We start from the raw sequence: 11,329 nt of genomic DNA, 5'->3' as shown, positions 1-11,329 counted from the left end.
TCAAAAGGTTTCCAACCGTTTATGTAAAATGGCGCATGCGCAACAAACTGCCCAAGTTATCCTCCAGTTTACGAATACGAAGAGCATAAAAACAATAAATTTTAGTATAAGTTATGTTAAATGTTGTGTTTGTGGAAGAGGCCGGGATTATGTGTCAAGGTTACGTCTAGGTTAGGCGCCTGGGGCAGAGAGAAAAGAGTTTATGAACCGGAAGAGGACTGAGAATGGTGGGACCTGATGGTGGTGCTCTCGGCACAGCGCCTGCGCAGCCGAGTTACGCAGAGGACGTCTTTTTTCAGCCAAGTTGACGTACAGTGCGTGAATGCGGTAGTAGAGCGCAGCGGAGTTCTGACTGTAGGTTGACGTTACAGAGGTCTGTGTACGGACCCCGGTAAAGCACGGCCGCTTCAAAACCGACACCAGCGGGGGCCGCGGGGATTTTTAGGGGGAACCCAAGGTGGGTCAGACGAACATGGGGAACGCAGAGAGTGGCTGTGGTGGAGGGAGCGGCGACGAGGAGGACATGGAGACGGAGAGTCCCGGTTTCGCGGAAGACAACCTGGCCTCTGCGGCCATTGGCGGTGCTGTCGGTGGCAGCGGAGGCACCGGGTCTGGGCGAAGCGGAAGGGGATCGAATAACCCACCCGCGGCCACCGAGGGGCCACCTAGCCCCGAGTTCCTTTTGGAGCAAGTGAAACTAAGAGAAGCGGCTGCCCGTGTCAGCGACTCGGGGGTCACCATTCACGAGTCCGTCCTGTCCGGTAACGAGGGCGTCCTGATACGGTGGCTGGAGGACCGGTTGAACCGCGGCGAGGAGTCCGTCAATGTGGAACAGTTCTGCGAAATGTTGGAGAGCAGAGATGCTCCCAGAAATGAATGTGAAGAGGTATATACGTTTTTGAAAGCGAAAAAAACAACACAACAACAACAACAGAAAGATAACATTGCTGTCATTTGTGACATGACATGCATATCAGGTGTTTTGACACTTTTTGACCCAGGTATGAGAGGTGAACTGCTGATAGCGGCACCGCGCCCATCCATAGTGACTAATCAGCTCCTCTGATTGTAGGGAGAGGAGCATAAATCAAGTCATGTAGTTTGAAGAGTGTGCACTGAACAGCTGCGATGTTGTTACTTTTACTTGTCAGGGTTATTGTCTCAGTTGTTTTCAATGCTGGTCTCTTTGTTGCTGCCTTGTTGTGCGGTGACAGCCAGGTGTTGTGTGATAAGTTTGTGCCTCAGTCTGCATATTTGACTCTGTGTGGGCAGACAATGACTATCTTTCATGTGTTAAAAGTAGTGAAGTGCACTGATCCCTTCAGGCACAACATACAAACACATCGCTGCTATCTGCTTCCCTTCAATGTGTATTGCATATAGCTACACTTTAAAGAAGTACTTTAATCCATTATGCATGTAGAGGTAATTTAGTTGTGAGTTCTAGGAGTTGTATTTGCATGCGTTTGTTGTGTGTTGTGATGGGATTGATTGTGTCCGAGTGTAAGGGTGTGTCGCCTTCTGTTTCCCTGATCGCAGGCGTTTGGACAGTTTGATGCAGAGGGGGATGGAGTGGTGGACATAGAGAGCATGCTGATTGCTCTTAAGAACTCCAACGGAGCTAATTTACAGGGAGAATTGAGTCATGTGATAAGACAACTCCAAGCGTGCTCCCTCACACCAGGTAAGATTAGAAATTTGTTTACACACACACACACACACGCCCACACACATGCATACACCAACTATGTTCTTCATTACAGCCCTAAAATTCTGTGTATTTTGTTAGGGTTTCATGTGCTACGTGTAAAGTTGAGGGAAACTGATGTCTGTTTTAATATACTGAAAAGTGTGGCATGCTTTTGTATTTGTATTTTGTACCCTTAATGACGCCATTGCCACCAGCTACTTTCGAAGTTCACCTGTCAAGTACCAGACATGTAACTCGAGCCAAATTGAGTTACATGACTTGACTCGTAAAAATGGTCAAATACTTTTGACTTGACTTGGTCTTTTACACCAATGACTCGGGACTTGAATTAGACTCAAAAAGGCTTGATATGTTACCCAAAATCTTAAAGTTTAAAACAGTTATCCAAAAAAAAGATTTTGGCACAACTCCCAAGACTTGACTCTCATCCTAAATTGGCTGGCTGGGAATTGTGGATATTATTCAGAGAAGCAGCCATGAGCCCCATGGTGATGCTGTAGGAGCTGCTGCAGATTGGAGAATGTGTTGGAAAAAGCACTGAAAGGTTCAGTTTAAAGTTTGACTCAAGCTCACAAGGGAACAGAGCAATCATGTGGAAATAGGTGGTTAAATGAGAGAACAATTGAACATTTTTCATACATGCAAAAGTAACACTGCACATCACCCTGAACGCACCACCTTGGCTGTAAAAGCATGGTGGTGGCATCATCATGCTGTGGCGACTCAAGAGGAACAGGGAAACTAGTCAGAGTTTATGGCAGGTGCAGATAATTACAGGACAACGCTGAAAGAAAGCATTTTGGAGGCTGCAAAAGGGTTGCAAGCTTTCAGCTAGACAACAACCTCAAACCCACAGCCAGGGATCCGATTTAAGGATTTAAATCAAAACTTATTAATTTGTTGAAATGGTCCAGTCAAAGTCCAGAACTAAATCTTATTCAGAACCTGAAGCAAGACTTGAAAGTTGCTCTTCAGAGATGCTCTCCCTCCAGTCTGGATTAATTTGAGCTATTTAGGTAATGTAGTGTAACAGAAGATCTTAAACTAACTATAACATAACACAGTTTAAGAGGGAATTAAAACATAGAATGATTGAAAACTATAAAAGTATTTAAATATTTGAAACTGTCATGATTGTATATTTTTTGTTTCTTTTTTTTCTTCTCTTGTTTGGATTTAACAGTTGATTATGTGTATTCTGTTAATATTTGCTACACTAAATCAATGAATTTCTTTACACGTGTGGACACCATTTGCATGTAGTCAGACTGTTGTTTAATTGTTTTGGGGTTTCATGTGTGTTTTGTTTGTATTTCCTGTCCCTACAGGTTTCGTCGACATCTTCTCAAAGAGCAAAGACAGATTAGGAGCTCACGCCTCTAAGATCCTTAAGTTCCTCCACAGGAATCGTATTCCCAGCAGTGCCATCCCTTTCCCGATTTTAGAGGGCTACAACAGCATCTGTACCATGAGGTCCAGCGTGGTTCAAGACTTCTTGGAATTTCTCCTGCAGAAGGAGAAAGGTGAGTAACAGAGTAAGGTGGTGTAAGAATTAGAGATGGGATGCAGCTTTACTTCCTGGATGTTGTGCAGAAATAGTCCTGACTGGAGTCGCTTCCTTTCAGATTTAGATATCCAGTACAGAGCAGAGCTGGACCGCGACCCAGACGTAGATAAAGTCAAGGTGGTCACACAGTGCTACAGCACGATAGAAGCGTCCTCCAACGTCTCCGAGATCTACAAGATGACTAACGGGGAAACGTCGTCTTTCTGGCAGTCGGACGGGAGCGCCCGCTCACACTGGATCAGGTAAAGAATGCGACTCCGACTCTGTGGTCCTCAGACCGTCCAGTCATGACTCTTATAAGTTTTTTTTTGTTGTTGTTGTTTTGTTTTTTTCTTGCACTCTGTTCCCAGATTGAAGCTGAAACCAGATGTGGTTCTGAGACGTCTGGCCATCGCCGTGGCTTCCAACGACCACAGCTACATGCCTCAGCTAGTCTCGGTGTCTGTGGGGAAGACGCGGCTTTCCCTGCAGGAGATCAGAGACATCCGCATCCCCAGCAACGTCACAGGCTACGTGGCTCTGCTGGAGAATGCCAACATCACCCACCCCTGTGAGAGCCCGTCTGTCTTCCGTATTTATTCTCTGTTCAAAAAAATGAGGGTTGAACCGATATGAACCCTTCAGCTAATATCCGATATTTATATTGCTGTTTAACCGAGCTCCGATATTTACCGATAAAATGCATATTTCTTTCAACACTTAAAAAAAAAAGCAAAGCTACTAGAGAGCTACTTCGACAATAATATATAGTAATAGCTATAAAATTAAAAACTATGTAAATATTTACTCCATTTCATAAGAAACTAATTTCTATTCTTGGTTAATCACATAAAAAAACAAATAAAATACACAGAACAGTTTATTTGTAATGTGAAAACATCCCTGGGGGTTGAATATTTTTGCAAAACGCTGTACGTGACTTGATAACAATCGAGGAAAAGAAGCATGCAGATATCAGCACAGAACACAGTAATAAACTTGAACTATGCATTTACTTCCTTTGCATAGTTTAAATTGTACTGCATGCTTGTTACCCTGCAAAGAGCTGAGGGCTGAGTAAGACGAGCTAAACTGACGCTCAGGGTGTTCTGCAACCTAAACCTGTTTGCAGATGGGCTTTACGTGAAATAAAAATAGTTTTTTTTAGCATTTATTATGGAAGAATGACTGAGCTGTTGTGATTACTAGAATTTGAAATGGCACGTTTCTCTTGAAAGTATAGCTGGAAAAAGGTCAAGGGTCAGCAACCTTTACAGTCCAAAGAGTTATACTTCATAAGACTTATCTAGTTCTGCAAGAAACTTTAGAAAAGAATGGATTATAATTATAAATACCTATTCTAGAAAATGTGCTTTTGTAGTTGTATCGAAGAATGACAATTTTATTTCTATTTTTAGAATTGACCTTACAAAAAAAAAATGTTTTACATTTTTGTAGAAACAAAAACTCTAATGTTGTAATCTTTCCCTGAGAAATAAGAGTTGTAGTTGTTTTATTTATCATGTTGCATGCAGTTTCTTTTCTTAAGTTTTAAAATTGGAAATATGATGCTATGACTACATGATGTGTAAAATTTGCTTTATTGGGAACCAATTAATATAAAATAAAAAAAAATACTTAAAAATGAATCAAGAACTTATTTTGGGATCTAATTGCCAAATCAAAATGAATGAATTATGCAAATATTGACTAATTTCTGGCTTTTTGGTGTGGACATTCTATTCAAATATATTCATAAAAAACTGAAACTGCAAAATTTTGCCTTTTTTGTTAGCTCTGTTTTCAAAATTGTTCCCCAGTTCTTCTTTATTTTAAGTTATAAAGAGACTCTGCGAAGAGCTTAAGAGTCACATTTTTCTCTGGAGATGCAAGCAGCAGATCCCTGGATTAGATTATTAGGTGTTAGTTGAAGGGGATTTTTAATTTTTGTTCACACGTGTTCCGTCACTCAGCTAACCGCGTTTCTTCCCGAACAATTCCCAGACGTCCAAATAAACATCAAGCGATGCCTGAGCGACGGATGCGACACGCGCATTCATGGACTGAAGACACTGGGTTATCAGATCACCAAGAGTAAAGAGGTGTCCGTCTCGGACGCTTCGGCCATCTGGTACCTGTCTCTGCTCACGTCCTTGGTCACCGCGTCGATGGAGACGAACCCAGCTCTGGCTCACACTGTCCTCCAAAGCACACAGTAAGATGCAGAGATGTAAAAATAAAACAAACGTGTTTGTAAAAGCATGTTAATTCAGGTTGTTGTCACTGTTCTTTTTTCTCCAGGAAAGCCTTACAGCACATGCCGCCGCTGTCGCTAACACCATCCTCCACAGAGTTCCCCAAGTTCTTCTCCCTAAACATCCTGGAGGAAGTGGACGGCTTTCTCCTCAGGATTGCAAAGTAAGCTGCTGTTTCTTTTTTTATTTTTTAAATGTTCATCTTTGCAACTTCTTCAGCTGCAGTGTGATCACTGTATTGATGCCACTTTGGGTTTTGTTTTTTTCAGCTGTTGTGTGAGCCCTGATGCGGAAATGACTCTCTTGGCCTTTGCCCTGGCCAGAGGCAGCGTGGCTAAAATACTCCAGGCCTTGTCCTCCATCAGTGATTGTCTACAGACCAAGTACAAGGCCTCCTCCCTCATCGTCTCCATGGCTTCTGTTAGGCTGCGATTGCTTTATCGTAACGGTAATTTGACTTATCCTTCACCTTTCTGATTTGCATGTTATTCCTTATTAGGGTGACCGTTCAGCCTTAAAAAGTCTTAGATTTATGTATCTAAAATTAAAGCATTGCAATGTCTTCATTTAATTAAAAAAATTTCTTAAATTTTGTAGAGGTAGAATTATTTAATCTCGTATATTTTATGTATTCTTCTTTTCGGCTATGTTTGTGTCTTTACTGGGCTAAATAAAAAGAAACACACAAAACATACAGATTAAAAACCTCTAAGTTAGCTTTAAATTAGTCTTAAATGTTGTAGTGGCAGGACTATTTAATCTTGTATATTCTATGCGTTTTTCTTTTCGGCTATGTTTGTGTCTTTACTGGGCTAAATAAAAAGAAACACACAATAAACATACAGATTCAAAAAAACGGTAGCAGCCACTGCTAACTAGCTGCTAACATACCCCTTACTAGCTAGCTTTTTTGCTTCTGTCATGGGTAATTGTAAATTTATCACCAGTTGGCTGGACGACATTCGTCTTTGCTATTATCTCACTTCCGTTGCCGACCAGTGTGCACAAAAGCCTGTCACTACTACTATGTGAAACATAATTTCTTTTGAAAATTTCTGTCGTGATGCAGGTCTTAAATTTTATTCATAATGGTCTTAAATAGGTCTTAAATTTGAGTGGGTGAAATCTGCAGAACTCCTTTGCATGTGTATCTCCTGAAGGGACGATAGCGTTTATTTGAACCAAAACTGTGACTCGTTGCAGGAAAGCCTCTCCAGCTCCACCTGCAGGCCTGTGACGTCAAGAGCAAAGAGGAAAAGTCAGGACCGGAGAACATGCTCACAGAGTCTTCCACTGGAGATGGTACAGCAGAACTAAACTCAGTCTGGAAATGAAGGGCAGCAGGAACATGCACTCACATGTCAGTGGGGTGTTTGCTTTTTGTCCCCCCCTCCAGGTTTCCTCACAGAAAGCGGCAGGAAGAAAGCCAGCGTCATCCTGTCCACGGAGGACCAGAGCAACTTCCAGGTCACGCAGATGAAGATCAAAGTAAGACGGCACTGTTTCACATGTGTGATAAGAGAGCTGAAAACATTTCAATCAGTCAGTCATTTTATTCACTCGCTTTAGCAAATGTCCTCATTAATTCACAAACACGTTTTCTTATAGCACTTAATCTGTACGAGTGAAAAGGGAGCAGGAAGAAGAAAAAGTCTTGAATAAACCTGCGCCTTTCTCAGTAATTAGAAAATAAATGTTCAATTAGCAATTTAAGTTGTAAACAATATATAATTCTCTTCATTATTAACTTAATTGATTTAGGAGTCTGGAAGTAGATAATTTTTGAACTTCTTGTCCACACTGTTCCATAACTTTACTCCATGCACTAAAATACAACAGTTTTATAGCAGTACGCACAGTTTTACTTCTGAAATCTGACTCCTTCCTGCTATTCCTGTCACTTGAGTTTAAAAGAAATAACTTTTCTGAATTAATTGGTAATAATCTCTTTCTTGTTTTAAACATAAATAATAGCATTTTAAAATGAACAAAATCCGCTAATGTCGAGGTATTTGATTGAAATATCACTTTTTTTTATAAAAGTCTCATGACTTATGATGGGTGTTGATTATTTTTGCACTGTTGTCGTTGTGATCAGGTGCGAAAAGGAGCGATCGGAGTTAAATGTGGCTTGGTGTTTGCGTACATGGAGGAGGAAACTTTTGATGCAGAGAAACATTTCAAGAGGTTCAAAAAGTACGACTCGTGGAACTACAAGGACTACAAAGAGTTTGTACAGGACAGGTGAGGATTTCTCCTCGTATTTTATTTTTCTTTTACAAAACTATTCACAACTATCTAAATTTTTCATATAACACAAGTTTCAAATATTCAAAAGGAAATTGTATGTGAAAAGCTATTGCATAATTGTGAAGATGAAGTAAAATATGTGGTTTTCAGACTTATTTACAAGTAAATATGTGAAAAGTGTGGCGTGCTTTTTTTTTTTTAGCCCCATATTCTGACATAATTAAATAACACTTAATTAATCACACAGTCAACCTCTGTGTGAATAGTAGTTGTTCACAATCAGTCCAAATGTTCATATTGATGCAGCCCTACTTTTCTTTTTTTTTATTTGTGAAATATATTTTGATAACTCTGCACCAGTACAGCAACACTTAAATCCACCAATAGCTTTACAAGCTTCATCAAACATGTAAAAAAACCCACAACTTTAATTTGTTCAGACAGTGCAAGTAGGAGTATAAAAGCCAGTGTAAAAAAATAACGAAGAAACTGACAAAAATAAATGATTTGACTACCTTGGTTAAACATGTTAAAGAATAAACAGCAACAAATAGTTCAGAAAGTTCAATCAGGAATTCTCAAAATAGATAGTGCAGCATGACATCGCTCGGAGCCCCAAGCATAGAATTGGATTGAATAGAATTTGAATTGTCAATGCGCTCTTGGTTTTTTGGGGGGTTTTAACCGGCCTCTCTTCGAAAGTTTTGAACGTTTTCTCCAGTTATGACTCTGACTGTGATTCGTCTTTTCCAGACTCAAAAACGTCAGTGACTTTGTCTTTCTGCTGTTTTTGACATTTTATACAATCTTTCAATTTTAGATCTTTCCTCCACCAGAGACATTCAGAGAGGTTCTATTTAAATTATTTGTATGTACACGTATGTTATTAAATATCTCACTAAATGATTTAGTATATTTAAATGATTCATCAGGGAATATCCAGGCCTGGGTTTGGCTTATGAAATCGAGTTCGGCTTTCTAGGAAATGTAGTTTAATCAAAGTTAATTCACGATTTAACAAAGAGTCAGTTGCTTTCCCAGAGGAACAGGATGCTGTGGGTAGCTTTTTCTTTCCTTGAATAAATGAAATTATTGCTTGAAAGTCACATTTTATGTTTACTCATGTCGTTTCTGTCCACTGTTCAACATTTCTTCACGATCTGAAACATGTAAGTGTGACGAAAAAATGCAAAAAGAACATAAATCTGTAAGGAGGCAAACACTTTGTCACACCTCTGCATGTCCCTTAATGCCATAAGTGTCTTCATGGGAGGTCTGTGTAGTTTATTACCTTTAAATCTCTCTGTCACATTACCAGCAGCGGGAAGATTTCAGCGCAGAGTGAGGATGAGCCGATTGGCTGGTTTGAACTTGAAGAGGACTGGAATGATGTGGAGATCAAGCTGCAGCAGTGTCGCGTTGCTAAGGTGCCAGCCAGTCTGTTCGCTGATGCCATTTCAAACTTTTTATTTACTTTTTCTGTTTCCTCCCAACTTCTTTTAATTAATCCAATTTTTGCACTGGTTAGCATAGATTGGCTGTGTTATACCTAAGCCTGTTGCAATAAGCACTTAATCAATGAATGATTCAATAATTTCCATTCTGATTCATAATATTTTGTTTACAGATTTCATAATTCATTTAGCTTATGTGTGTTTTTATTTTCTTTTTATTGTGTTTGGTTGCTGTGTTTTATTTTGGATATTTAAAATATTTTGCAGTTCCAACTTTTATTAGTCTTTGACATGGTGAACTTACATTGTTCTGCCCCCACCGTTATATTACTTGAAAATGATGTCGAAACGATAATGTTATCGTTTACCACAATTATTCCTGGGACATTTCCTGGGATTATTGCTGGACAATTTATCGTCCAGCAAAATTTGTTATCGTGACAAACTTGGTAGAATCAACATCTTATTGTTTTGTCTTCTCAGTTCCTGATGGTGAAGTTCCTCTGCACCAGGCAGGACTCGGCCGAGCGGCTAGGCGTGCAGAATCTCAGCTTCAGCGGCTACCTGTGTCCTGGTACGGAGAGGCTCGTCGACCTGGATGACCTCGGAGGACAGGGAGACGGCCTTGACCACAATGGAGTCACCGGCCTTTGTCTTCTCAATAAAACCCTTTTCTTCATACAGCAGCTCACACGAGACATGGTAACGTACCACTGCCTGGTGGATTTAAGTTACATTTTTGGTACAATTGATCGTCACTGCATCATAAAGAGAGCATCCATCCTTTGGAAATCATTTTGTAGAGATGTGGAAATGAAAGCGGAAGGAGGTTTTCCTCGGAAAATGCTTGAAAGACTTCCAGGAAGCCTGGACGGCTATTGATCCGGACCACTTTAAAAGAAAGTCTGAGTCATTGTGGGAGAGACGAGTCATTCAGGGATGACTCAACACTTCTGAACAGCAATGTCTATTCATGGGAAATCTCCTCAATTTCCACAAAGAAACACTAAAAACAAATCCAAAGAGAAATACATTTGTTTTATTATGGCTAAAGTAGCAGTTGATCAAGCTGAAATGTGGGATTTCCCTTCCTCTGTGCTCATTTATTTGTTCATATTCAGTCTCTCTGCCCTCTAGTGGCTTTGAGGAGACATTGCAGGCTTGTTTTATCAGATTGATTCAACTATGTTGTTTCTGCAGGATGCCTCACACTTCAAGCAGAAGTATCTTCTGGACTTCAGTGGTCTCAGCCTTAACCTTTTCTGGAACTTCTACAATAAACTCAGGGAGATGTGAGTAATCAGATTACCTCTGCTGCTTATTTACGACCCATAAACACATGAGGTGCTCCGATTTTGTGAAGTTCTCACCTGCTGGCATGTCAGATGCCACTTTTAAGTTATCAGCCTTCATGCAATATTTATCAGACATGGCGCACGAGTTCAGGCCAGAGGATATTTTAAGAACTGTTTTAAAGAACGTCATTGCTTTTTAAGGAAAATCACTTTTTCAGAAGCTTTTTAAGAAGAAAATGATCAAAGGCTTGACACTTAAGGCGGTGCGGGTAGCATTCCCTTATTTGTTCCCTTGAGAATTATAATCAACTAAGAAAAGCAACCTCTTCTAATGTTGAACTGAACTCAAAAGAATAGAGCAGGGCAGCAGAGTTGCATCTCTGATTAACGCAAATTTTAACAATCAAGTTTTCTATTGGTTATTCTGATGACTAATCAAGTAATTGCTTAAAAAAGAATTTTCATTATAACCACTTAAGTTTATTTTATGCACTAATAACCATATAAAATAATAGTTAGTTTTTTTATATAAAAAAATATTTTATTGCCTAAAATGCAATAACATAACTTCCTTTAGTGTAAATCTGCAGCTAAAAAACTCCTTCTAACATCAATATGTGAAAAGCCCCCCCCCTTTTGCTTAACTTTACATAAAAATGTATGTATTTCATGTACAGTTTTGGCTTTATTGTTGCTCCGACTGTGTTCTTATTTCAGCGAATAATCGATTCATCATGATGAATCCGATTAATCGTTTCAGCCCAACACTGTTAGAAAAAGAGTGTTGGGCTCTTAGTTGTTGGTAATCTCCGTGTTGC

At 39.9% G+C, this 11,329-nt stretch overlaps 1 protein-coding gene across 3 annotated transcripts in view; it reads left to right on the top strand.

The window, feature by feature from the left end:
- The first annotated feature begins 330 nt into the window (after nt 1–330).
- Nucleotides 331–11,329, top strand: part of zzef1 (zinc finger ZZ-type and EF-hand domain containing 1) — a 35,698-nt gene continuing 24,699 nt past the window's right edge. For 2 of the 3 annotated variants that reach the window (XM_023341949.1, XM_023341948.1), the window contains exons 1-14: nt 331–886; nt 1,540–1,684; nt 3,040–3,234; nt 3,337–3,520; nt 3,629–3,828; nt 5,262–5,472; nt 5,559–5,675; nt 5,782–5,960; nt 6,716–6,814; nt 6,909–7,000; nt 7,611–7,756; nt 9,081–9,189; nt 9,700–9,918; nt 10,417–10,508. In XM_023341949.1, coding sequence (XP_023197717.1) covers nt 473–886; nt 1,540–1,684; nt 3,040–3,234; nt 3,337–3,520; nt 3,629–3,828; nt 5,262–5,472; nt 5,559–5,675; nt 5,782–5,960; nt 6,716–6,814; nt 6,909–7,000; nt 7,611–7,756; nt 9,081–9,189; nt 9,700–9,918; nt 10,417–10,508 — 2,402 coding nt within the window. In that variant the 5' untranslated portion in view covers nt 331–472. The remainder of the gene's footprint in view (nt 887–1,539; nt 1,685–3,039; nt 3,235–3,336; nt 3,521–3,628; nt 3,829–5,261; nt 5,473–5,558; nt 5,676–5,781; nt 5,961–6,715; nt 6,815–6,908; nt 7,001–7,610; nt 7,757–9,080; nt 9,190–9,699; nt 9,919–10,416; nt 10,509–11,329) is intronic. The other variant, XM_014469423.2, reaches the window with a different exon arrangement.

Source organism: Xiphophorus maculatus, chromosome 11 (assembly GCF_002775205.1).
Source record: "Xiphophorus maculatus strain JP 163 A chromosome 11, X_maculatus-5.0-male, whole genome shotgun sequence".
Classification (NCBI taxonomy): domain Eukaryota; kingdom Metazoa; phylum Chordata; class Actinopteri; order Cyprinodontiformes; family Poeciliidae; genus Xiphophorus; species Xiphophorus maculatus.
The sequence above is the reverse complement of the archived record's forward strand: the minus strand, read 5'-3'. Positions and strand labels throughout refer to the sequence as shown.